This window comes from Rhinoraja longicauda, chromosome 17 (genome assembly GCF_053455715.1).
Source record: "Rhinoraja longicauda isolate Sanriku21f chromosome 17, sRhiLon1.1, whole genome shotgun sequence".
Classification (NCBI taxonomy): domain Eukaryota; kingdom Metazoa; phylum Chordata; class Chondrichthyes; order Rajiformes; family Arhynchobatidae; genus Rhinoraja; species Rhinoraja longicauda.
In genome coordinates, this window is record NC_135969.1 from 46,357,975 (window position 1) to 46,380,631 (window position 22,657).

At 45.4% G+C, this 22,657-nt stretch overlaps 1 protein-coding gene across 1 annotated transcript in view; it reads left to right on the forward strand.

The window, feature by feature from the left end:
- dcp1a (decapping mRNA 1A) overlaps positions 1 to 22,657 on the forward strand; it is a 50,945-nt gene that overhangs the window by 14,358 nt on the left and 13,930 nt on the right. The window contains exon 4 of the mRNA XM_078413914.1: positions 20,389 to 20,455. Coding sequence (XP_078270040.1) covers positions 20,389 to 20,455 — 67 coding nt within the window. The remainder of the gene's footprint in view (positions 1 to 20,388; positions 20,456 to 22,657) is intronic.

Consider the following 22,657-nt stretch of genomic DNA (forward strand, 5'->3'; position numbering starts at 1 on the left):
ACAGTCCAGGTCTCGCTGGCATAGAGAAGAGTGGTGAGTACCACTGCACGGTAGACCTTCAGCTTGGTGGTAAGGCTGAGTCCTCTCCGCTCCCAAACATTCTCACAGAGTCGCCCAAAGGCAGCGCAGGCCTTGGCAATCCTGTTGTTGACCTCAGCGTCAATGTTCACCACTTGCGAGAGTGTACTACCCAGATAGGTAAAGCTGTCGATTGCCTGTAAATTCTGTCCCTTCACCGTGATGTGTGGTTCCTGGTAGGGCTTTCCAGGCGCGGGCTGGTACATAACTTCAGACATTTTGGTGCTAATGGAGAGACCAAAGTTGTCACAGGCCTGTGAGAAGCAGTCCATTTCATGCTGCATCTTCTGCTCTGTGCTGGCGTTGAGGGCCCAGTCATCAGCAAACAAAACATCTCTGATGATGGTCTCCTTCACCTTTGTAACAGCTTGCAGGCGCCTGAGGTTGAACAGCCTGCTGTCAGTCCTGTACCTGATGTGTATTCCATCCTGGCAGTCACGGAAGGCATCAGTCAGCAAGGTAGAGAAGACCATGCTGAAGAGTGTAGGGGCAAGAACACAACTTTGCTTCACACCGTTTGTCACTGGAAAGGCTTCCGACTCATCTCCATCATCTAGCACTTTCACCATCATGCCGTCATGGAACTGGCGGACAATCGTGATGAACTTGCTGGGACAGCCAAACTTCTGCATTATCTTCCACAAGCCATCTCTGCTGACAGTGTCGAAGGCCTTTGTCAGATCGACAAAGGTCACGAGCAGGTCGCTGAGCTGCTCTTGGCATTTTTCCTGGAGTTGGCGTGCAACAAATATCGTGTCGATAGTTCCACGTCCAGCACGGAAACCACACTGGCTTTCTGGAAGGAGACCCTGCTCAAGGTGTTGAATGAGACGGTTGAGCACGATGTGAGCCAAGATCTTCCCAGCTATTGACAGGAGGGAGATGCCTCGATGATTGTCGCAAGACTGGCGGTTGCCTTTCCTCTTGTAGATGTGGACTATGCTGGCATCTTTCAGCTGTTGTGGGACCTTCCCTTCATTCCACATGGACTGGAAGAGTTCAGTCAGCTTCTGCATCATGACAGGGCCTCCCGCTTTGTACACTTCAGCAGGAATTGCATCTGATCCTGGTGCAATGCCACAGGAAAGTTGCTTGATGGCCTTTGTGACTTCTTTTGTTGGGAGGTTGTCAAGGTCCTGGTTGATCTCCATCTGAGGTAGGCGAGTGATGGCCTCGTCGTTGATATTAGCAGGATGATAGAGGACCTGGTTGAAATGTTCAGCCCATCTCTCCAGAATCTGCTTCTTCTCTGTCACCAACTGGGTCCCGTCTGCACTGAGGAGGGGAGAGGAGCCAGAGGACTGGGGTCCATACACAGCCTTCAATGCATCGTAGAAACGCTTGGTGTCGTGACTGTCTGCGTAGCCCTGGATTTCATCAGCCTTCTTGCTATACCATGCGTCCTGCATCTCACGGAGTTTCTTCTGTACTTTTTGTCTTGCGCTGGCAAAGGCATCTTTCTTCGCTTGTGACGTGAGGTCGTTCTGGTGTGCTCTGAACAGTTGGTGTTTCTCTGATAGCAGTGCCTGTATCTCTTCATCTTTCTCGTCGAACCAGTCCTGGTTTCTGCGGGATGCTGGCCTGAGGTGTTCGAGGGCGATGGAGTAGACTGCATCTCTGAAGGCCACCCACTGTTTGTCAGTGCTGTCCTGGTCATCATGGGGTGTGTCCACTAGCTTCCCATCAAGGTCTCTGGAGATTTCTTCTGCAATTTTGCTGCTCTTCAGCTTGGAGACGTTGAGTCTCTTTGCAGTCTTCTGACCTTGGGGTCTTCTCATGGACACGATGAGGCGATGATCAGTCCAGCAGTCGGCACCACACATGGCCTTTGTCACTCTCACGTCCTGCCTGGTGATGACATAATCAATCAGATGCCATTGCCTGGAGCGTGGGTGCATTCAAGATGTATTTTTGCGGGTGGGGAGGCGGAAGAGTGTGTTGGTGGTGACTAGGTCATGTGAGGCACACATCTTCAGGAGTAGAACGCCATTGCTGTTGCACTTGCCGGTGCCGTGTCTTCCAATGATCCCTTCCCAAGTCTGGTGATCTGTCCCCACTCTGGCGTTGAAGTCCCCGAGGACTTCACTGTGGGACTGCTGCAATGAGGGCGTCAAGTTCTTCATAGAACTTATCTTTGATATCATCCGGGTTGGACATTGTTGGAGCATATGTGCTGATCAATGTTGCACTCTTCTTGTTTCCAACTGGGAGTTGAAGTGTCATCAGGCGATCATTGATGCCCTCTGGAAGCTTGGCAAGTTTTCGGGCGAGGTGGGATCTGATGGCGAATCCAACGCCTGCCTCTCGCCGTTCAGCGCTGCTGCGACCACTCCAAAAGAAGGTGTACCCACCACCAAGTTCTGAGAGCTGACCCTTGTCTACAAGGCGAGTTTCACTGAGTGCTGCTATGTCCATGTTGTAGCGAGCTAGTTCTTTGGCGACCAGTGCAGTTCTTCTTTCTGGTCTATCTGCCTTGATGTTATCCAGCAGGGTTCGCACATTCCACGTGCCGAGGTTGAGCGACCGCTGATTGGGATCGCCGCCAGCCTTGCGCGGCATGCTGGCCAAGGTGAAGTGAAGCAGGCTATGTTTGAGGTAACTTTTCTAGCCCCTTCCTCCGTGGAGGTGACCAGAGTGAATCCTAAAGAGGGCTGCTCGGACACCCGAGGGGCTGCCGAACTGCACTGCTGCTTCGGTCCAGTAGAGAGTGACTCTATGCCCTGGGCCGCCTGTGTGCAGGTTGGTGACTACAGCTTCCAGTGTATCCACACCTGCTGCTTCGCCATTCTCCCATCGCTACAGGACTTGAGGTTGCACGGTCTGGAGTTGAAGTCATGACTTGCGCTTGACTTGGATTTACGTGAGGGGGAGTTGCACAGATCGTCGACCTCACTCTCTCGTCCCGGCCTATTGGGTTCCAGCAGCAAGACATAGTCGGGACGGCTGGGGACAGGTCAGGATGCAGTGGATGGTCAGAAGTGCCCTACGTATCTCACTCTGCCCTGTTTGCGCTCCACGACGCTTTGCTGGGATCGTCTTTCTGCCCGTTGAAACTTCTGGTGGTTTCCTCCGTGCAATCCGCCGAACCCAAGCTTCACATGCTAGGTAGACAAGCCGCTGGAACCAACGACTTGCCGACTGTACTTGTGGCATGCACACAAGACAGTGGAGACATCGTGGGGGCGGGGTCGTCCAACTCCCGTACAAGTCCCATTAGGACTTGCCCACATGTAATAACATGTAATGTAATAAATTAGGAGTTACACTTTTTAATTAAGAAAATAATTAGCAGTAATTCCCTATTGGTCCAAACAACACACAGAATCATGACGGGAATCATTAGGCTGAATGCACAGTCATTTTCCTAGGGTTGGGGAATCGAGAACCAGAGAGGAGCATTGGTTTGAAGTAGCAGGGGAAAGATTTAATGGGAAATTGAGGGGCAGCTTTTACACAGACGGTGGTGGGTATATGGAATGAGCTGTCAGTAGTTGTTGAGGCAGGTGAAATAAAAGCATTTAAAGGACATTTGAACAGGTACATGGATAGGAAAGTTTTAAAGGGATATGGGCTAAATGTGGGAAAATGGTGCTACATTAGGTAGGGTATCGTGGTCAGCAAGGATGAGTTGGGCCAAAGGGCCTGTGTACATGCTGTATGACTATGACCTGTCAGAGGAAGGCAAATTCAATGCTAGCATTTATATCAAGACTGGAATACAAAAACAGAGCTGTAATGCTGAGGATCTATAAGGTGCTGGTCAGGCCGCATTTGAAGTTCTGTGAGCAAATTTGAGCACGATATCTGAGGAAGGATGTGCTGGCTCTGGAGTGGGTCCAGAGGAGGTTTACAAGAATGATTCCAGGAATGAGTGGGTTAACCTATGACGAGTGTTTGACAGCACTGAGCCTGTACTCGCTGGAGTTTAGAAGGTTGAGGGGGACCTCATTGAAACTTACAGAAAAATGAAAGGCATAGATAGAGTGGATGTGGAAAGGATGTTTCCACTGGTGGGAGAGTCCAGGACCAGAGGTCATAGCCTCAGAATTCAAGGGCGCTCTTTCCGAAAGGAGGTGAGGAGGAACGTCTTTAGTCAGAGGGTAGTTAATCTATGGAACTCATTGCCACAGAGGGTTGTGGAGGCCGTCGGTGGACATTTTTAAGGCAGAGATAGACAAATTCTTGATTAGAACAGGTGTCAAGGGTTATGGGGAGAAGGTAGGAAAATGGGGTTAGGAGGCAGAGATCAGCCATGATTGGACTCGATGGACAAAATGGCCTAATTCTAGTCCTATAACTTGTGGACTTGTGAGTTGGAGCTTTTATCTTTGTGCCTGGTCAGAAGGTGGATTGCATGTTTGATTCAAATTCCCATGTGAAATCTCAGTCTGGTTGTTCAAATGGAAGTATGTGAACATAGGAATGCATTTTTTAATCCATTCAGAGTTGATGATTGAAGGGACTGTCATTTCACGATTAGGAACTCTCCTGAAAATTTTCTGTCAATCAGGAATGATTTTTATATATTATTTTGTTCTGTTATTGGTGCCATTTGGTTTATTTCTGTAGCAATATTAATGAAGGACTGAATTATTTTATCTTGAGTGGGTTGTTTTCTTGATTAGTACAGGTGTCAGAAGGCATGGGGAGAAGGCAGGAGAATGGGGTTAGGAGGGAGAGATAGATCAGCTATGATTGAATGGCAGAGTAGACTTGATGGGCCGAATGGCCTCATTCTACTCTTATTCCTTATGACCTTAGTTAGGGGGGAGAGATTGGATAAGTTAGAATTGTTTACCTGGATGAAGGTGGCCGAGCTGTGATCTTATGGAGGTTTATAAAATAATGAAGGGCAAAGATGGGGTAGTTAGTCACAGAGTAGAAAGGCATAAAACTGGAGGACATGTACTTCAGGTGAATGGGGACAATTTAAAGGAGGATCTCGGGGGCATGTTGCACACAGGTGGCAGTAGTGAGCTGCCAGAAGAGGAGGCAGAGTCATAATTATAAACATTTAAAGAAATTGGACAGGTACATGGCGCTGTGGCGCAGCGGTAGAGTTGCTGCCTTACAGCGCCAGAGACCCGGGTTCAATCCCGACTACAGGTGCTGTCTGACCGGAGTTTGTGCGTTCTCCCTGTGACCTGCATAGGTTTTCTCCAATATCTTCGGTTTTCTCCCACACAAAAACCTACAGGTATAGGTTAATTGGCTTGGTAGAAATGTAAATTCTTCCTAATTTGTGTAGGATAGTGTTAATTTCCTGAGGGCTGTGGTGTCAGTGGAGCAATCTGCCCCCTAGTGGAGGGAGGTAGATCCGAGGAGAGCAAAGGAATTCCCCCACTGACCTCAGCATCTCTCCAAACCTAAACAAAGGCTGCAGGAATATTGACTTCATCGGTACTTATTCTCTCAGATTGGCAGGTTTTTTGGTAACACCGAAGAGATTAGATCTTAATGGATACTGTAGGTTTGGCGTGTCTTGTAGTTATAAAAGGTGCTGCATCTACACACAATGAAGGCAACTTGATTTAGAGACTCAATGGTATGATTAAAAATCGACAGCATTGAGGAGACTTGGCCTGTATTGTCTGTGTCAAAGAGCTGTGCAGCCTAATCCATTCTTCCAACATTGGGCCTGTTGCACAAGGTATGGCTCTTTCAGTGTGTTTCAGGCCTCCACCACATCTGGGAGAAGGGTTCTTGCCTCTCTCAAATCCTTCTGTCAATTACTTTAAATGTATGTGCTTCCTGCTAGGGTAAACAGAAAGGGCACTTTGTTATTTTACAGACCAATTAAGTATTACTTTTGCTTTCTTGGATCCAAAGAAAATCAATCTGGGTTATCTAATCTTTCCTAATGGTGCCATTTTTTTTAGTTCTGCCACATGTTGATGAAGTTTCTCTGTTCCCTCTCCAGTGCAAATATCTTTTTCATGTAATATGGTGACAGGGTGTACTTGGACTGTAAGCTGATTGGTATTCTTAAACCATTCTAAAATAAGAAACCGCCTCTAGTATTTTAAACCACCAAAAAAAGGAAGACATCCTGCTTTAACCTTCTAATCAACCTGTACCACTACTTTTAAAGATCTGTGGTTGTCCCTCTGTCACTCCACACCTCTCTCCTTGCATTAATAGCATTTTGTCACACCAACCCAAATGTGCTACTTCACACTTCCTTGTTCAACACCAAGTGAAACTTCCATTGGTCATTTCTCTGCTCAAGTTACCAGACTATCCATATCTTTTTCCAATGTAAAACTTTCTTTCTTGGCTAATATTTACGTGGTCATCATCATCATCATCATCATCTATATACTAAAACTCTCATTTGTTTTTTAGGACCAACTTACTCAAGAAGTTTCATTGAAATCGGTTATATTTTTAAAGTTATTCACATTTTAACGTTTAAATCTATTTCCGAGGGGGGGGGGAGGAGGGAGGATAACGGGGGTTGAGGGGGATGGAGTGGGGGGGAGGGGGAGGGGGGCGGAAGAGGTGAGGAGGGGAGGGGAGGGGGGAGAGGGGAGAGGGTGCTGTACCAATGCAGGAGAGGTTTGGGCCCAATGGGTCCACTTGTTCTAGTACTCGCTACATTTGGGTCTAATCAATTAATATAAATTACAGAGACCTGCAGAACCCCAATTGTAACAAAAATACCAAAACCACTGGCCTTCACTTCCTCACAATATTGGATTGAATTTGCCTTCTTCAAGAGTCAAGAGTGTTTTAATGCCGTATGTCCCAGATAGAACAATGAAATTCTTACTTGCAGCAGTGCAACAGAATATGTAAACATAGTACACTGTAAACGATATCATAAATGAGAAAAATAAAGTTTAGTGTGTGTGTGTATTTCTACACACGTGCACACACACACGAACTAATTAAAATAAAATAAAACTCTAAGTGCAATAATAACAATAATAGTCGATGTAATTCAAAGCTTATTTGAGGTTGTGGTGTTTAACAGTCTAATAGCTGTAGGGAAGAAGCTGTTCCTGAACTTGTACGTTACAGTTTTCAGGCTTCTGAACCTTCTTCCCGATGGCAGGGGTGAAATGAGTGTGTGGCCAGGGTAATGTGGGTCTCTGATGATGCTGGCTGCCTTTTTGAGGCAGTGACTCCAGTAAATCCCTTCGATGGTGGGGAGGTCAGAACCGTGATGAACTGGGCAGTGTTCACAACTTTTTGCATTCTTTTTCGCTCCTGGGCATTGAAGCTGCCGAACGGGACCGTGATGCAACCAGTCAATGTCCTCCCTACTGTACACCTGTAGAAGTTCAAGAGAATCCACTCTGGCATACTGAATCCCCGTAATCTTCTCAGGATGTAGAGGCGTTGATGTGATTTTTTTATAATTGCATCAGTGTGCTGGGTCCAGGAAAAATCTTCAGAAATATGCACACCCAAGAATGTGAAGCTTTTGACTCTCCACCATCGTCCTGTCGATATAAACAGGATTGTGGGTCCTCATCCTTCCTCTTCCAAAGTCCACAATGGTTTTACTGACATTGAGTGCCAGATTCTTGTGCTGGCACCATTTGGTCAGTCGATCGATCTCACTTCTATACTCTAACTCATCACCATCTGTAATTCGTCCAACAACGGTGGTGGTGTTGTTGGCGAACTTGAGGATGGAGTTGGCACTGTGTCCGGCTACACAGTCATGAGTATAGAGTGAGTAGAGCAGGGGGCTGAGCACGCAGCCTTGAGGTGCTCCCGTAGTGAGTTAATGAGGAAGAAGTATTTCTGCCAATTTGAACAGACTATGGTCTGTGGATGAGGATGTGGAGGATGCAATTGCAGAGAGTTGCGCAGAGACTCAATTCCCCGAGCTTGGTAACCAGCTTTTGTTTAATAAAACAAATTATTCAATTATTAAAAATAATATTTACAATACAATAAAACAAAACAGAACCCACCACCATAATACAAGACAAACAAATATACTAAATAAACTATTATACAACTACGTTACGTTCCTTGTCAAGGATGCATTCAACCCACCGCGGTGCCCAGCGGTCCCGGAAATCCCCCAGGGTGCCTGTGGACAGCGCGTAGTCTCTCCCGAACACCACCCGGGCAAGAATGTAACCCTGGAGAAGGGACAGGCATCTGGCTCGAGCAGAGCCCTCTTCCGCCTGGCACCGTGACTCGCGGATGGCCAGCTTGGCCAGGCCCTGGTTGGTAACCAGCTTGGAGGGGATGATGGTATTGAACGCCGTGCTGTAGTCTATAAACACCAGCCTGACGTATGTGTTTTTATTGTCTAACTGGTCCAGTGGTGAGCCAGTGAGATCGCATCCTCTGTTGACCTGTTGTGGCGGTAGGCAAACTGTAATGGGTTGAGGTTCTTACTGAGGTAGGCGTTGATATGCGCAGAACCAACCCCTCAAAGCACTTCATCACCATGGAAGTTAGTGCCACTGGTCGATAGTCGTTGAGGCACGTCACCTTACTCTTCTTGGGCACCGGGATTATTGATGCCCTCTCCAAGCTAGTGGGATCCTCAGTAATGAGAGGTTGGAAATGTCCGCAAAAACTCCAGCCAGTTGGACTGCACAGGTTTTGAGAACTCAACCCAGTATACCATCAGGTCCAGACGCTTTCCAAGGGTTCACCCCCCCTGAAGGATGTTCTGACATTGGCCTCTAACTGACTGTAATACCATCGGGGTGTATGGGGGCTCGGGAAGGGACATCAGTGTTCTCCCTATCAAAGCGTGCATCAGGGAGTGATGCTTCGCTGTCGCTTGAGCTGCCCCAATTTCATCTTGTTGGAGGTGATGGCATTCAAGTCCTGCCACAATTGCCAAACATCCACCTCATCCTCCAGCTTAGAGCAGAAGTCCCTTTTGATCTTTTTGATGGCCTTGTCAAGGTCGCATCTTTCCTGCGAGCTTCGTAGTTTTAGAGCAGTTAGCCATGTGGGATCTTGTCAAAAGCTTTGTTAAAATACATCAACACAGCCCTCAATTGCCCCCTCCCCCACTCAAATTCCAAACCACAGTGAAGTTTCTAGTTCACTTGTTGTATCAGAAGTAAAGGAATCGTGACAGGAGAGAATTTCAAGTTGCACTACGCAAATAGCCAAAGGGGTTCCAAGAGTGTCCTAGTCGTTTTCCTTCTCTAATATTCAATGATTTCCTAATTGTAAAGGACAACAAGTATAAAGTTAATGAATTTATTTTCTGACTGAAGTCATCATATTTATTGAAGGCTGTCTGTTTCTTTTCCACTTCACAAAATGTGCAACAGAGTCTCCAACATGCGATGTTGGAGACTGCGAACTTAGAGAATGGGGTTGAGAGGGAATGATAGATCAGCCATGATTGAATGGCAGAGTTGACCAGATGGGCCGAATGGCCTAATTCTGCTCCTAGAGTTTATGAACTAATGAAAAGTCTTAGATCCTCAATCTTAAATTCTGTAACTTAAGATTTCTTTATAGTTTATAGTTCATTATTTAATTTTGGCCACACAGCATTAATCTTGGTTGAATTGATGACTGAGATATGCATGTCTGATCTGATATAAACATATAAAATTCTTAAGGGGTTGGAGAGGCTAGATGCGGGAAGATTGTTCCCGATGTTGGGGGAGTCCAGAACCAGGGGTCACAGCTTAAGTATAAGGGGGAAGTCTTTTAGGACCGAGATGAGAAAACATTTCTTCACACAGAGAGTGGTGAGTCTGTGGAATTCTCTGCCACAGAAGGTAGTTGAGGCCAGTTCATTGGCTATATTTAAGAGGGAGTTAGATGTGGCCCTTTTTGCTAAAGGGATCAGGGGGTATGGAGAGAAGGCAGGTACAGGCTACTGAGCTGGATGATCAGCCATGATCATAATGAATGGAGGTGCAGGCTCGAAGGGCCGAATGGCCTACTCCTGCACCTATTTTCTATGTTTCTGTTTCTATAAGGATGCACAGTGTAATTAGTTTAGAGATGCAGCACGGAAACGCCTTTCGGCCCACCGAGTCCACATCGACCAGCCCTCCCCGCACATTAACACCATCCTACACACACTAGGGACAATGTTTACATTTACCAAGTCAATTTACCTACAAACCTGTACTTCTTTGGAGTGTGGGAGGAAACTGAAGATCTTGGAGAAAACCCACGCTGCCACGGGGAGAATGTACAAACTGCGTATAGACAGAACCTGTAGTCGGGATCGAGGCCGGGTCTCTGGCGCTGTAAGGCAGCAACTCTACCGCTGTGTTACCGTGCCGGCCTGATTAAATGTGATTAAATGTTCACACCTGCCGCTGATTATGGATACATGTGGCAACTGAAAACATTGGATGTTGTAATGTATGGAACTATTCATAAAATAGCTTTAGTTTTTGACATGATTCCTCTTAATAATTGGCTGCAATGTAGCAAAATAGAAACTGACATTCTTGGTCTTAATTCAAGGTTTATAATCTCAGAATATAGAACAAAGAAACGTACAGCACAGGATAGGCCCTTTGGCACAAAATGACCATGTTGAACATAATGCTAAAATAAACTCATCTTCCTTGTCTACACATGATCGACACATATGCTTATCTGAAAGCTTTTAAAACACTCTAGCATATCTGCTTCTACCACCACTCCAGGCACCCACCATCCTCTGTGTAAAAAATACTGCCCTGCAATTAAACTTTCCTTTAAATGTTGCCACTCTCACCTTAATGCTATGCCATCGAGAGTTTGACATTTCCACACTTATTCTTTTTTGATTTGACCCTTGTTAGCAAAGGCAACTATTTCTTAGTGCATTTGTGAACGGCTATATGGTCAGTGTTTAGATATTACTACACAGAGAACTACATTTGTACCAATCATTAACTTTGTTTAGTGCAGAGATATGTTTATCAGTAAGTTTGAAAGGCAACTTGAAAACAGCACGGTACATTTCCTTTTTCAGTTGAAGGAGGTTCTGATTAGATATTGTCCATTCTGTCAGGCTACTAAACCATTTAAGTGCAAATAAAAATATAACAAGCCAACTTTTCCCAATGTATTAACAGCTCACACATTCCAAAACAATCATTTTTGGGAAGAACCTGAAACAATGAATTATTTTAAATATTAAGAAATGTTCTTGCTTTCTTTTATAGCTGGGTGGCTTTAAGTTCACTGGCAAGGTTTGTTAAACTGCAGCATCACATTCTAAAGAAGGGCATAAAACAATAATAACAATGGTTTTCACAATGTAATGTAAGCGATTTAAATATTATTTTTGATCAAAGCTCTTTATCTCATTGCAAATAAAATTCTACATGTCAATTCGTGAATCAAACAAGAATTTCCCAAATCTAATTCCAGTAAACATATATTTATAACATCAAACTCTTCAGAAAGTGTCTAAATGACTAGGTGCATTATCTCATCACTTGAGCGTATAGTTTACCCCCATGTACTTTAGTCTTGTTGGTAAAAGCTTACTAAATATAATTTTCCAAACTGAAATGAAGAATCACTTACCTGTAAAGTCTGGAGCTAAATGGCATTCAGTTACAATATTCCCTTTGAATTTGGGACATGCTTCTTGCTGCCAGTTCCATTTAGTAAAAAGAGACTTTGAAACCTCTTCCATAGTCACATTAGTTAATGAACATTATACCCCAAAGGTTCTGAGCTGAAGAGAAAAACAGAAGGGTGAGTTAAGGCCATGGTTCAGTCAGGTTACTGAAGAATTGTGGAACTCTGTGTTCACAAGCGTACTGATAACACATGCAAATATCCCATAGCATTCAGTAAGTGACAGGTACTTGGGTCCTGAAAATAGCATTTGCTTTAACCATCAGCAAAGTTTGAAGTGTTTTGCGTTGTTTGTTCCTCCATCCAAGAGCATTTTGCAAACAGTATTTGTTGCATTTGTTTTAATGCTGGAGTTGGGTTGTTGAGGTTTAGGTTGGAGTGCTGTAGTGTCAGAGTTAATGAATGCCTGAATTTGAGAAACATTGTGGCAGCTGAGCTTATCAGTGACAACAGATATGTGAGGCATTTGCAGCTTTTAATGGCACCGTTTACCCGACATTGCTAGAGGGTCATCTTTGGGAAGGAATTTGTGGTTGTTGGAAATTAGACAAATCATGCAATATCATTTAATTTAATATGATGCTGAGTGCAGTGCAATGGGCCATCTTGCAGTTTATTAGATAAACTTGCAAATGACTATCTTAGATGCTGCCTGATCTGCTGAGTCCCTCTAGCGCATTGTGTTTTGCTCAAGATTCCAACATCTGCAGTCTCTTGTCTCCAAATGACTCTCTTAGTTTAACTGATTGTGACTAACTTTGGATGCATTTTAGAATAGTTTTAAATAATGATTTCTTGGTGACCTGGTCTCATAATCTTAAAATTTTAGATAAAAGTGAATTATGTTAGACAATAGTGCAACATTGATTTAATTGATTCTAATGTCTATTTATATATAAAACAGTCTTAAACTGGAAAATGAACAGAATAATTACAAATAATAAAAAGGAGCTGCAGATGCTGGTTTGTACCAAAGATAGACACAAATCTGAAGAAAGGTCTCGACCTGGAACGTCACCTGTCCATGTTCTCCAGAAATGCTGCATGACCCGCTGAGTTACTCCAGCATTTTGCGTCTATCTTTAGGATATTGCAATGTTCATTCTCAGACTAATCTGTAATTCTGTTGAGACCTGCTGGATTGAAACCAGTTAGATTGCAGAAATTTAGTTAGCATATATTGTTTTATTTCAAATATCGTTGCATTAGTTTTAAAATGTATAGAACAGACATTACTGAATCAGATCAGATTTACAAAGGTGCAGCAGCTTTGTGGTTACCATTACTCAGACTCACTTTAGCTATTTAAACATGCCCAGTTACCACAGTGGGGTTTGGATTCCTCTATTTGAATAAATTAACTTTGTTCTTGATATGTATTTGTGGTGGTGGTTCTGAACGTTTGCAAATAAACATTAATGAGATCGAGCAACTGTATCTCCAAATGCACATTCAGGCAGTAATATCACCGAAGATAGACACAAAAAGCTGGAGTAACTCAGCGGGACAGGCAGCATCTCTGGAAGAAAGAATGGGTGATGTCTAAACCCGAACCGTCACCCATTCCTTCTCTTCACAGATGCTGCCTGTCCCGCTGAGTTACTCTAGCTTTTTGCGTCTATCTTCGGTTTAAACCATCGTCTGCAGTTCCTTTTCACACGGAAATATCTCATCATTGTTTCCCAACATCCATGGTTGGAGCAGTGTTTATTCAATAATTCTCAATCAAATAATATTCTGTGCTCTCAAATAAAGAGCTCTATTGCCTCCGCCATTTACAGTGAGAAATTGACGAAAGCTGAGAGTCATGTTGATAAGCTCTTTGTCTATTTTCCTTGTATTCTCTTCCCCAATATGATCTCAGCTCCATTGTTTAACTCAACCAGTTCAGTGGTGTGGAAGAAAGATGTGTCATATTGAATAAGGTTTTCATTGCAGTCTTTAGAAGGTGTTGCAAAATGCTCCCAGGTTGACATAGAACAATACAGTAGTATAAGAAAATAACTGCCCGAGCCGACCGTCCCCTCCCCGGCCATCCGCTGACCGAGCCGACCGTCACTCACCCGGACTCCAGATCCCCGCGGGCCTCCCCCAGCGACCGTGCTGACCCGCGCCGCTCCACCGCCCAGCAGCAGGTCACAGCCGTCGCTGTACCCGGCCCCCGGGACCAACAACAGGTTGCAGCTCCACCTGGCTCACACACACCGCGCTGGGCCCACAGCCCCCACCAGGCAGAGCCCTTCAGCACTGCTGGGTCCTACTGCCCACCCCCTACTACAGGTAACTGCAGCAGGGGTTCCACTGGGTCTCCCCCTTCCCCCTCCAGCCAGGCGACCCCCAGTACTCCCCACATCGGTCCTCATGCCCCCCTCTGCCCAGCTAACCCACCACCCCCCCACCATACATCCCCTCCACCTGCCCCCCTGCCTCCATCCGACCCCAACCCCCACCATTGCCGGGTGTTCACCATCCCCCCTGACCTCCCCCTTTCAGACACCGAACGGTCTGTCCTCAGCAGAGGCCTTACCTTTGTTCCCCTCCGCCCCCACATCAACGAGTTCCGCGTCCGCCATGACGTGGAGCTCTTCTTCCGCCGCCTCCGCCTCCGAGCCTTTTACCATGGTAAGGAGTCCCGACCCCGCACTGATGACCCCTTCTCCCGTCTCCAACGGACCCCCTCCACTTTTACCCCCCAGTATGGCCTACTACCCCCACTAGAACTTTTTATTTCAAACTGCCGGCGTGACATCGGCCGCCTCAAATTTTCCACCCCCCTGACTAACTCTAACCTCTCCCCTCCTGAACGTGCAGCCCTCAACTCACTCCGCAACAACCCGGACTTAATAATTAAACCCGCTGACAAGGGAGGGGCTGTGGTAGTCTGGCGTGCTGACCTCTACCGCACCGAGGCCAGACGACAACTATCAGACACCTCTTCCTACCTATCCCTGGACCATGACCCCACCGATGAACACCAGACCTTCATCAGCAGCACCATCACCGACCTCACCAACTCCGGCGAACTACCCCTCAGTGCCTCCAATCTCATAGTTCCCCAGCCCCGCACGGCCCGATTCTACCTCCTACCCAAAATCCACAAACACAATTGTCCCGGCAGACCCATTGTCTCTGCCTGCTCATGCCCCACCGAACTTATCTCTACCTACCTCGACTCCATCCTATCCCCCCTGGTCAAATCCCTCCCCACCTACGTCCAAGACACCTCACACGCTCTCCATCTCCTGGATAACTTCCGGTTCCCAGGCCCCCACTCCCTCATTTTCACCATGGATGTCCAGTCACTCTACACTTCCATCCCCCACAAGGATGGTCTCGAAGCCCTCCGTTTCTTCCTCGACCGTAGAACCAGCCAATCCCCATCGACCAACACTCTCCTCCGCCTAGCAGAGCTGGTTCTTACCCTCAACAACTTCTCCTTTGACTCCTCCCACTTCCTCCAAACCAGAGGCGTAGCTATGGGCACTCGCATGGGCCCTAGCTACGCCTGCCTCTTTGTCGGGTACGTCGAACAATCCCTGTTCCAGACGTACACTGGCCCCATCCCCGAACTCTACCTCCGCTACATCGACGACTGCATTGGTGCTACCTCTTGCACCCATGCAGAACTCACTGACTTTATACACTTCACCTCCAATTTCCATCCTGCCCTTAAATATACCTGGACTATCTCTGACATCTCCCTCCCGTTTCTGGACCTCACCATCTCCATCACAGGAGAAAAATTAGTGACGGACATTTATTACAAGCCCACCGACTCGCACAGCTATCTGGACTACACTTCTTCCCACCCGGTCCCCTGCAAAAAGTCTATCCCCTACTCCCAATTCCTCCGTCTACGCCGCATCTGTGCCCGGGATGAGGTGTTTCAGACTAGGGCTTCCGAGATGTCCTCGTTTTTCAGAAAACGGGGCTTCCCCTCCTCCATTATAGATGAGGCTCTCACTAGGGTCTCTTCTACATCCCGCAGCTCCGCTCTTGCTCCCCATCCCCCCACTCGCAACAAGGACAGGATCCCCCTCGTTCTCACCTTCCACCCCACCAGCCAGCGGATCCAACATATCATCCACCAACATTTCCGTCACCTACAACAGGACCCCACCACTGGCCATATCTTCCCATCCCCTCCCCTCTCTGCATTCCGCAGAGACCGTTCCCTCCGCAACTCCCTGGTCCACTCGTCCCTTCCTACCCAAACCACCCTAACCCCGGGCACTTTCCCTTGCAACCGCACGAGATGCAACACCTGTCCCTTTACCTCCCCCCTCAACTCCATCAAAGGACCCAAACATTCTTTCCAGGTGAGACAGAGGTTCACCTGCACCTCCTCCAACCTCATCTATTGCATCCGCTGCTCTAGATGTCAACTCATCTATATCGGCGAAACCAAGCGCAGGCTCGGCGATCGCTTCGCTGAACACCTGCGCTCGGTCCGCATTAACGCCACTGATCTCCCGGTGGCCCAGCACTTCAACTCCCCCTCCCATTCCCAGTCTGACCTCTCTGTCATGGGCCTCCTCCAGTGCCATAGTGAGGCCCGCCGGAAATTGGAGGAGCAGCACCTCATATTTCGCCTGGGCAGTTTGCGGCCCGGTGGTATGAACGTCGACTTCTCCAACTTCAGATAGCTCCTCTGTCCCTCCCTTCCCCTCCTCCTTCCCAGATCTCCCTCTATCTTCCTGTCTCCACCTATATCCTTCCTTTGTCCCACCCCCGACATCAGTCTGAAGAAGGGTCTCGACCCGAAACGTCACCCATTCCTTCTCTCCCGAGATGCTGCCTGACCTGCTGAGTTACTCCAGCATTTTGTGAATAAATAGAACAATACAGCACAGGAATGGCTTCTTTGGCCCACAATGTTTGTGCCAAACGCGATGCCAAACTAAAGTGATCTCATCTGCCTGCAAGCAACCCATATCCCTCCATTCACTGCAAATCCATGTCAAGTCAAGTCAAGTCAAATTTATTTGTCACATACACATACACGATGTGCAGTGAAATGAAAGTGACAATGCCTGCGGGTTGTGCACAAAAAAGAATTACAGTTACAGCATATAAATAAAGTTAATAAGTTACTATTAGTGTCGACAAAAATTTAGTCTCTGGGGTTATAAAAGTTGACAGTCCTTATGGCCTGTGGGAAGAAGCTCCGTCTCATCCTCTCCGTTTTCGCAGCGTGACAGCGGAGGCGTTTGCCTGATCGTAGCATCTGGAACAGTCCGTTACTGGGGTGGCAGGGGTCCCTCATGATCTTGCTTGCTCTGGATCTGCACCTCCTGATGTATAGGTCCTGCAGGGGGATGAGTGTAGTTCCCATGGTGCGTTCTTCCGGATTTAAAACTGCTCACCCTATCCACAGTAGACCCATTTATCTCCAGTGGCGTGTACGTCCTTGGATGTTTAGCCCTTCTGAAGTCCACAATCAGCTCCTTTGTTTTAGTGACATTCAAGAGGAGGCTATTGTCCTGACACCAGAGTGCCAGATCAGCCACCTCCTCCCAGTAGGCCTTCTCATCGTTGTTGGAGATCCGGCCCACCACCACAGTGTCATGAGCAAACTTGATGATGGAGTTTGAGCTGAACCTGGCCCCACAGTCATGTGTGTACAGGGAGTACAGTAGGGGGCTAAGGATGCAGCCCTGGGGGATCCTATGTTCAGGGTGAGGGAGCTAGATGTGTGTTCCCCCATCCTGACCACTTGGGGCCTGGCGGTGAGAAAGTCCAGGACCCAGGCACACAGAGGGGTGCTAAGCCCCAGTTCCAGCAGCTTCTCAACCAGTCTGCTGGGGACTATTGTGTTGAATGCTGAACTAAAGTCAATGAACAGCATCCTCACATAGCCCCCCTGGCTGTCCAGATGAGAGAGAGCGGTGTGTAGAACCTGGGAGACCGCATCATCCGTGGACCTGTTCGGACGGTATGCGAACTGTAGTGGGTCCATGTTGCGAGGAAGGAGGGCGCAGATGTGCTTCTTGACTAGCCTCTCAAAGCATTTCATGACAACCGAGGTGAGGGCCACCGGTCGGTAGTCATTTAAACACGCTGGAGAGGCATTCTTTGGCACCGGTACAATGATGGATCTTTTGAAGCATGCAGGGACCACGGACTTTGCCAAGGAGAGGTTGAATATTGTGGTGAGCACTGGAGCAAGCTGAGTAGCACAAGACTTTAGTACTCGCCCAGATATACCATCTGGGCCTCCAGCTTTCCTCGTGTTCACACGTGTCAGAGCCCACCTCACCTCATGCTCGGACACCGAGAATGTGTGCACATCCCCGGGGGTGGATCCCCCTCCAGCCTCGCTAGCCAGCGCCCCTTCGGTGCTGTTTTTAGACGGCGAGCTGGTGGTGTTACCCGTCTCAAACCGTGCCTAAGAAAATCTTTTTAAACACCATTATCTCCATGACTTGGATGAAGGGATTAAAAATTACTTGAATGAAGGGATTAAAAGTACCATTAGCAAATTTGCAGATGATACAAAGCTGGGTGGTAGTGTGAGCTGTGAGGAAGATGCTATGAGGTTGCAGGGTGACTTGGACAGGTTGTGTGAGTGGGCGGATGCATGGCAGATACAGTTTAATGTGGATAAGTGTGAGGTTATCCACTTTGGTGGTAAGAATAGGAAGGCAGATTATTATCTGAATGGTGTCAAGTTAGGAAAAGGGGACGTACAACGAGATTTGGGTGTTCTAGTGCATCAGGCACTGAAAGGAAGCATGTAGGTACAGCAGGCAGTGAAGAAAGCCAATGGAATGTTGGCCTTCATAACAAGAGGAGTTGAGTATAGGAACAAAGAGGTCCATCTACAGTTGTATAGGGTCCTAGTGAGACCACACCTGGAGTACTGTGTGCAGTTTTGGTCTCCAAATTTGAGGAAGAATATTCTTGCTATTGAGGGCGTGCAGCGTAGGTTTACTAGGTTAATTCTCGGAATGGCGGGACTGTCATATGTTGAAAGACTGGAGCGGCTAGGCTTGTATACACTGAAATTTAGACGGGTGAGAGGGGATCTTATCGAAACATATAAGATTATTAAGGGGTTGGACACGTTAGAGGCAGAAAACATGTTCCCAATGTTGGGGGAGTTCAGAACCAGGGGCCACAGTTTAAGAATAAGGGGTTGGCCATTTAGAACGGAGATGAGGAAAACCTTTTTCAGTCAGAGAGTTGTAAATCTGTGGAATTCACTGCCTCAGAAGGCAGTGGAGGCCAATTCTCTGAATGCATTCAAGAGAGAGCTAGATAGAGCTCTTATGGATAGCGGAGTCAGGGGGTATGGGGAGAAGGCAGGAACGGGGTACTGATTGAGAATGATCAGCCATGATCACATTGAATGGTGGTGCTGGCACGAAGGGCCGAATGGCCTACTCCTGTAGTCTATTGTCTATTATCGTATCTGCCTCCACCACCACCTGTGGCAATGCTTTCCAAGCCCCTGTGTTAAATAACCTATAACGTACAATTTCACTAGGTACAAGCATAAATGTTGCTCCTGCGAACAACTGCTTTCCTAAACTACTTGAAATCATCACCTATTTTGATGACTTGCTAATTGACATCATTTTGTGTGGCATAAGATGTTATATAGAGAGATTTAAAGCAAATTAGTTGAGACTATTTTGTGATATTGTCCAGGTTATTAAGGTGGTTATCGGGATTTAATTAAAGTGCATTCTCAAATGAAACGTGGATTATCTGCATAGAGAGACATTCCAGGCTAGATAAAGTCAAAGTATTTTTATATTTTATTGTGCTATTTTGAGAAAGTTTTCAAATATACATCGATAATGCCATTGAAAACTATATTGCAATTCCAAATGCATGTGTTCTTCTCCGCGCTGCATTTATAACTGTTGATAACCCATAGAGATTGACGTCTGGACACAACGTGAACCATCTGATATGGTCCCTGACCTCTTGAGTTGCAAATTTCGCAAGTTTCTAAATTAAATTGGTTCACGTGTTGCCCTGCTCTCCATTTTTAATTAGCTTTTGTTGTGTGGTCTTCCAAATGTAGCTTATTTAATCACTCTGTTGGTTTTTGAAGTTAGGGTTTTTATGCAGCAGAAATTTGGCAGTTGATTTTATTTTATTTTTAAACTTTTCTTTGATTTTGATATCATCCAGAAATTTTAACTTTTTCTACTGCAGATGCTGCCTGAATTGAGTATTAAAGATATTCCAGTTTTGGATAGATGAGTCAATGTTCATAAGTTACAAACGTAAATGGCAGTTTGAAATTTGGTGTTTATTCCCTTTCATGCACAACGATTCTTCACTTTGAATCTAATTTCCTTTCTCCATGCAGCCATGTGCATGTGGCTTAATGCTTTGTCCTTGCAGCTGCTGAATTGCATTGAACTTGAGAGCAACTCAAGAAATCCAAATCCTTTTACTGGAATATCTATCCATAATTGGCGACTCTTGCCTACCGACTCAGAGTAGCTAGTATCAATGCATTCGGTACTTAAACAGGGATAGTAGTTATGTATGGCAATAATCTTACAGATCTGTATGCAAAAAACGGATTACTGTACCTTGGTACACCTGATAATAAAATAACCATTAAACCATAATTGATAGATTGCAACAGACACCTTATGTTTTGTGTGTACATATTGGTAAATCACTCTGCTTTCCACAGTGTTTTATGTCTAAGTAAAATAATGTTTCAAGAACTATATGATATTGCCATCAATGTTATCAAATGAGAAATTTATCATAACTGATTTTTGTTCTTGTTTTCTTTGTTAGTGTCAATTTACAGCATCTGGTTTTATGACAAGAATGACTGTCAACGAATTGCACAACTCATGTCAAAGTAAGCACTGACATTTGCTTTCTGTTAAATCTACCAAATTTTGCAATTACAAGTTGTTTGTTTTAAATTTCATTCCAATATTGGGTAAAGTTTTTTTGGGCATTATCCATATTTGACAAACTTCAATCATTCAAAAGTACAAATTAAAAATAGAAAATTAGTGTTTAAGTCTATTAAATGATACCCCCTTACCCTGTTCTTCCCACCTTCAGTTTGGAATCTCATGTCCTTGACTATTTAAATGTTCTTATAACCTTAAAGAAAAATTATGTCTTCAAACTCTACTTCATTGACAAATGGAATGTAAAGGAAGATCAAGTCCATAAGAAAGACAAGTCAATCCATCAGAGGTTTAGGTTAATTCTGCAGTTATTTAATCTTTATAAACTAAGTAACAATGCTCCACCTGGTCATTTAAATTCCAGGTGCCGAATGATGCAAAATGGATCTTTTGCATTCATGAAACCCTGGAATTTAGTCACTGGATCCCTTTCAATAGGAAGAAATGGAGTGCATTGTAAGACAAGATCACTGTATGATTACCAGTGTATCAGTGAATTGCATGGAAAACACTGAAGAAATACTAATAGAACATTTTCTTTCCTTTGGGGATATCAATATTCATTTGCTGATTGGACATGAGCTTTAATGTATTCTTGGATTCAGCTGCAGCTTTGATGGAAGGAGCTATTTCGAGGACATGGTGGTCATGTTGGTACAGCTGCTGTTCATGCAGCTGTTGTCATGTTCAGCTCGGGAGGTCAGCAGGCCAAGAGGGAAGAATATCTTTGTCATTTCATTCATGTAGATGTGAAACTGCCTCCGTTTGTGTGAGCATTATTCCAAGAGCATTTGGTGCACTCTCAGAACCTGAAATTCAGCTATAAGGAGCCACCCACACTTGTTCACTTGCAGTATTCTGAAATAAAAGAATTTGGATAGAGAATTTAGTGGAATAGCTGTAAAAATAAGGTTTGCCAAATATCTATGTGCTTTGGCCTATTGTAATATCTGTAACTTCAGATGCAAATACTTATGCTTCTTAAGCACATTGGTGAATGTTCATGACAATGTTCCTATCTCTGGAGTTATGGTGATGAAAGCTTGTTCTGTCCTTGATGGGAAGCAAACAGTTGTGGACTGTCAGGCATTCCTACAGCCATGTGTCTCACCAAAATGTAATCGCACAGTTTTGAAGCAACTAATGCAGAGTTTTAGCTGACTCTGAAAACACTGCATTCTGCAGCTGGTTTTATTTGGAATAAAAACAAGCAAAAATCTCCAGTTATAAAGATTCCTCCGGGACACAATTTTAAGTCTGGATTTGCAATTGTGTACAGAGATCTGTAGTGAGTGTCAGCAGAATGTTGATGTATTTTTCCTATGCTGCCTGCAAAAGTATTAGAGCACTTCACAAGTGGCGGAGAAAAGAAATGGAGCAGTAGTGAAAGAGTAACGTCGAGGAGAAATTATTAAAAGAAGTAAAAGATGGTAAGGTGAAGTTGCTATTTACAGAGGAAGTATGTTTCGGACAAAAGTAATAGCAAGTTTAGCCTCCAGTGCTGAAATAGAGGCAATGATGGAGGGGTTAGTTCAAGGGTCTTTTTCCCTGGGATGGAAATATCAAATACCAAAGGCCATTGGTTGAAGGTAAGAGGGAAAGTTTGAAGGAGATTTGCGTGGCAAGTTTATTTGCCTGGAATGTGCCTCCAGTGGAGCTGATAGAAGCAGATAAGATGGTTTTAGAGGCTTTTGGATACATGAACAGGCACAGAACAAAGGGATTCAGGTCATGTGCAGCCAGGTGGAGTTACTTTAATTTGGCATCGTGATCAGTCTAGGCATGGAGGTCCAAAGAACCTTTTAATTTGCTATACAATTCTGTGTTCTAGAGAACGTTTTGAGTAATTTAGTCATAAATCTCCAGGTGAATACTACTCGAACAGGGTGGAGCAAGGACCCAGAGGGGTTTGAAACTGAGGATCTTTGTAGTTGGAACTTGGAGCCCTTGCAGTTGGTAAAGTGGAAAGAAACCTGAGAGGTATCTCTTGGTCCGAGTGATTTCGAACTCACCAGTTTATGAAGAATTAATGATGAAGTGGGAGAATTTTGGTAAACATTTTAATGATGCACATTTAATGCAGAAGTCACTGACTATATTTTTGTAGGATTAGTTGTAGGCTTGTAAAGGGAAAGCAAGTC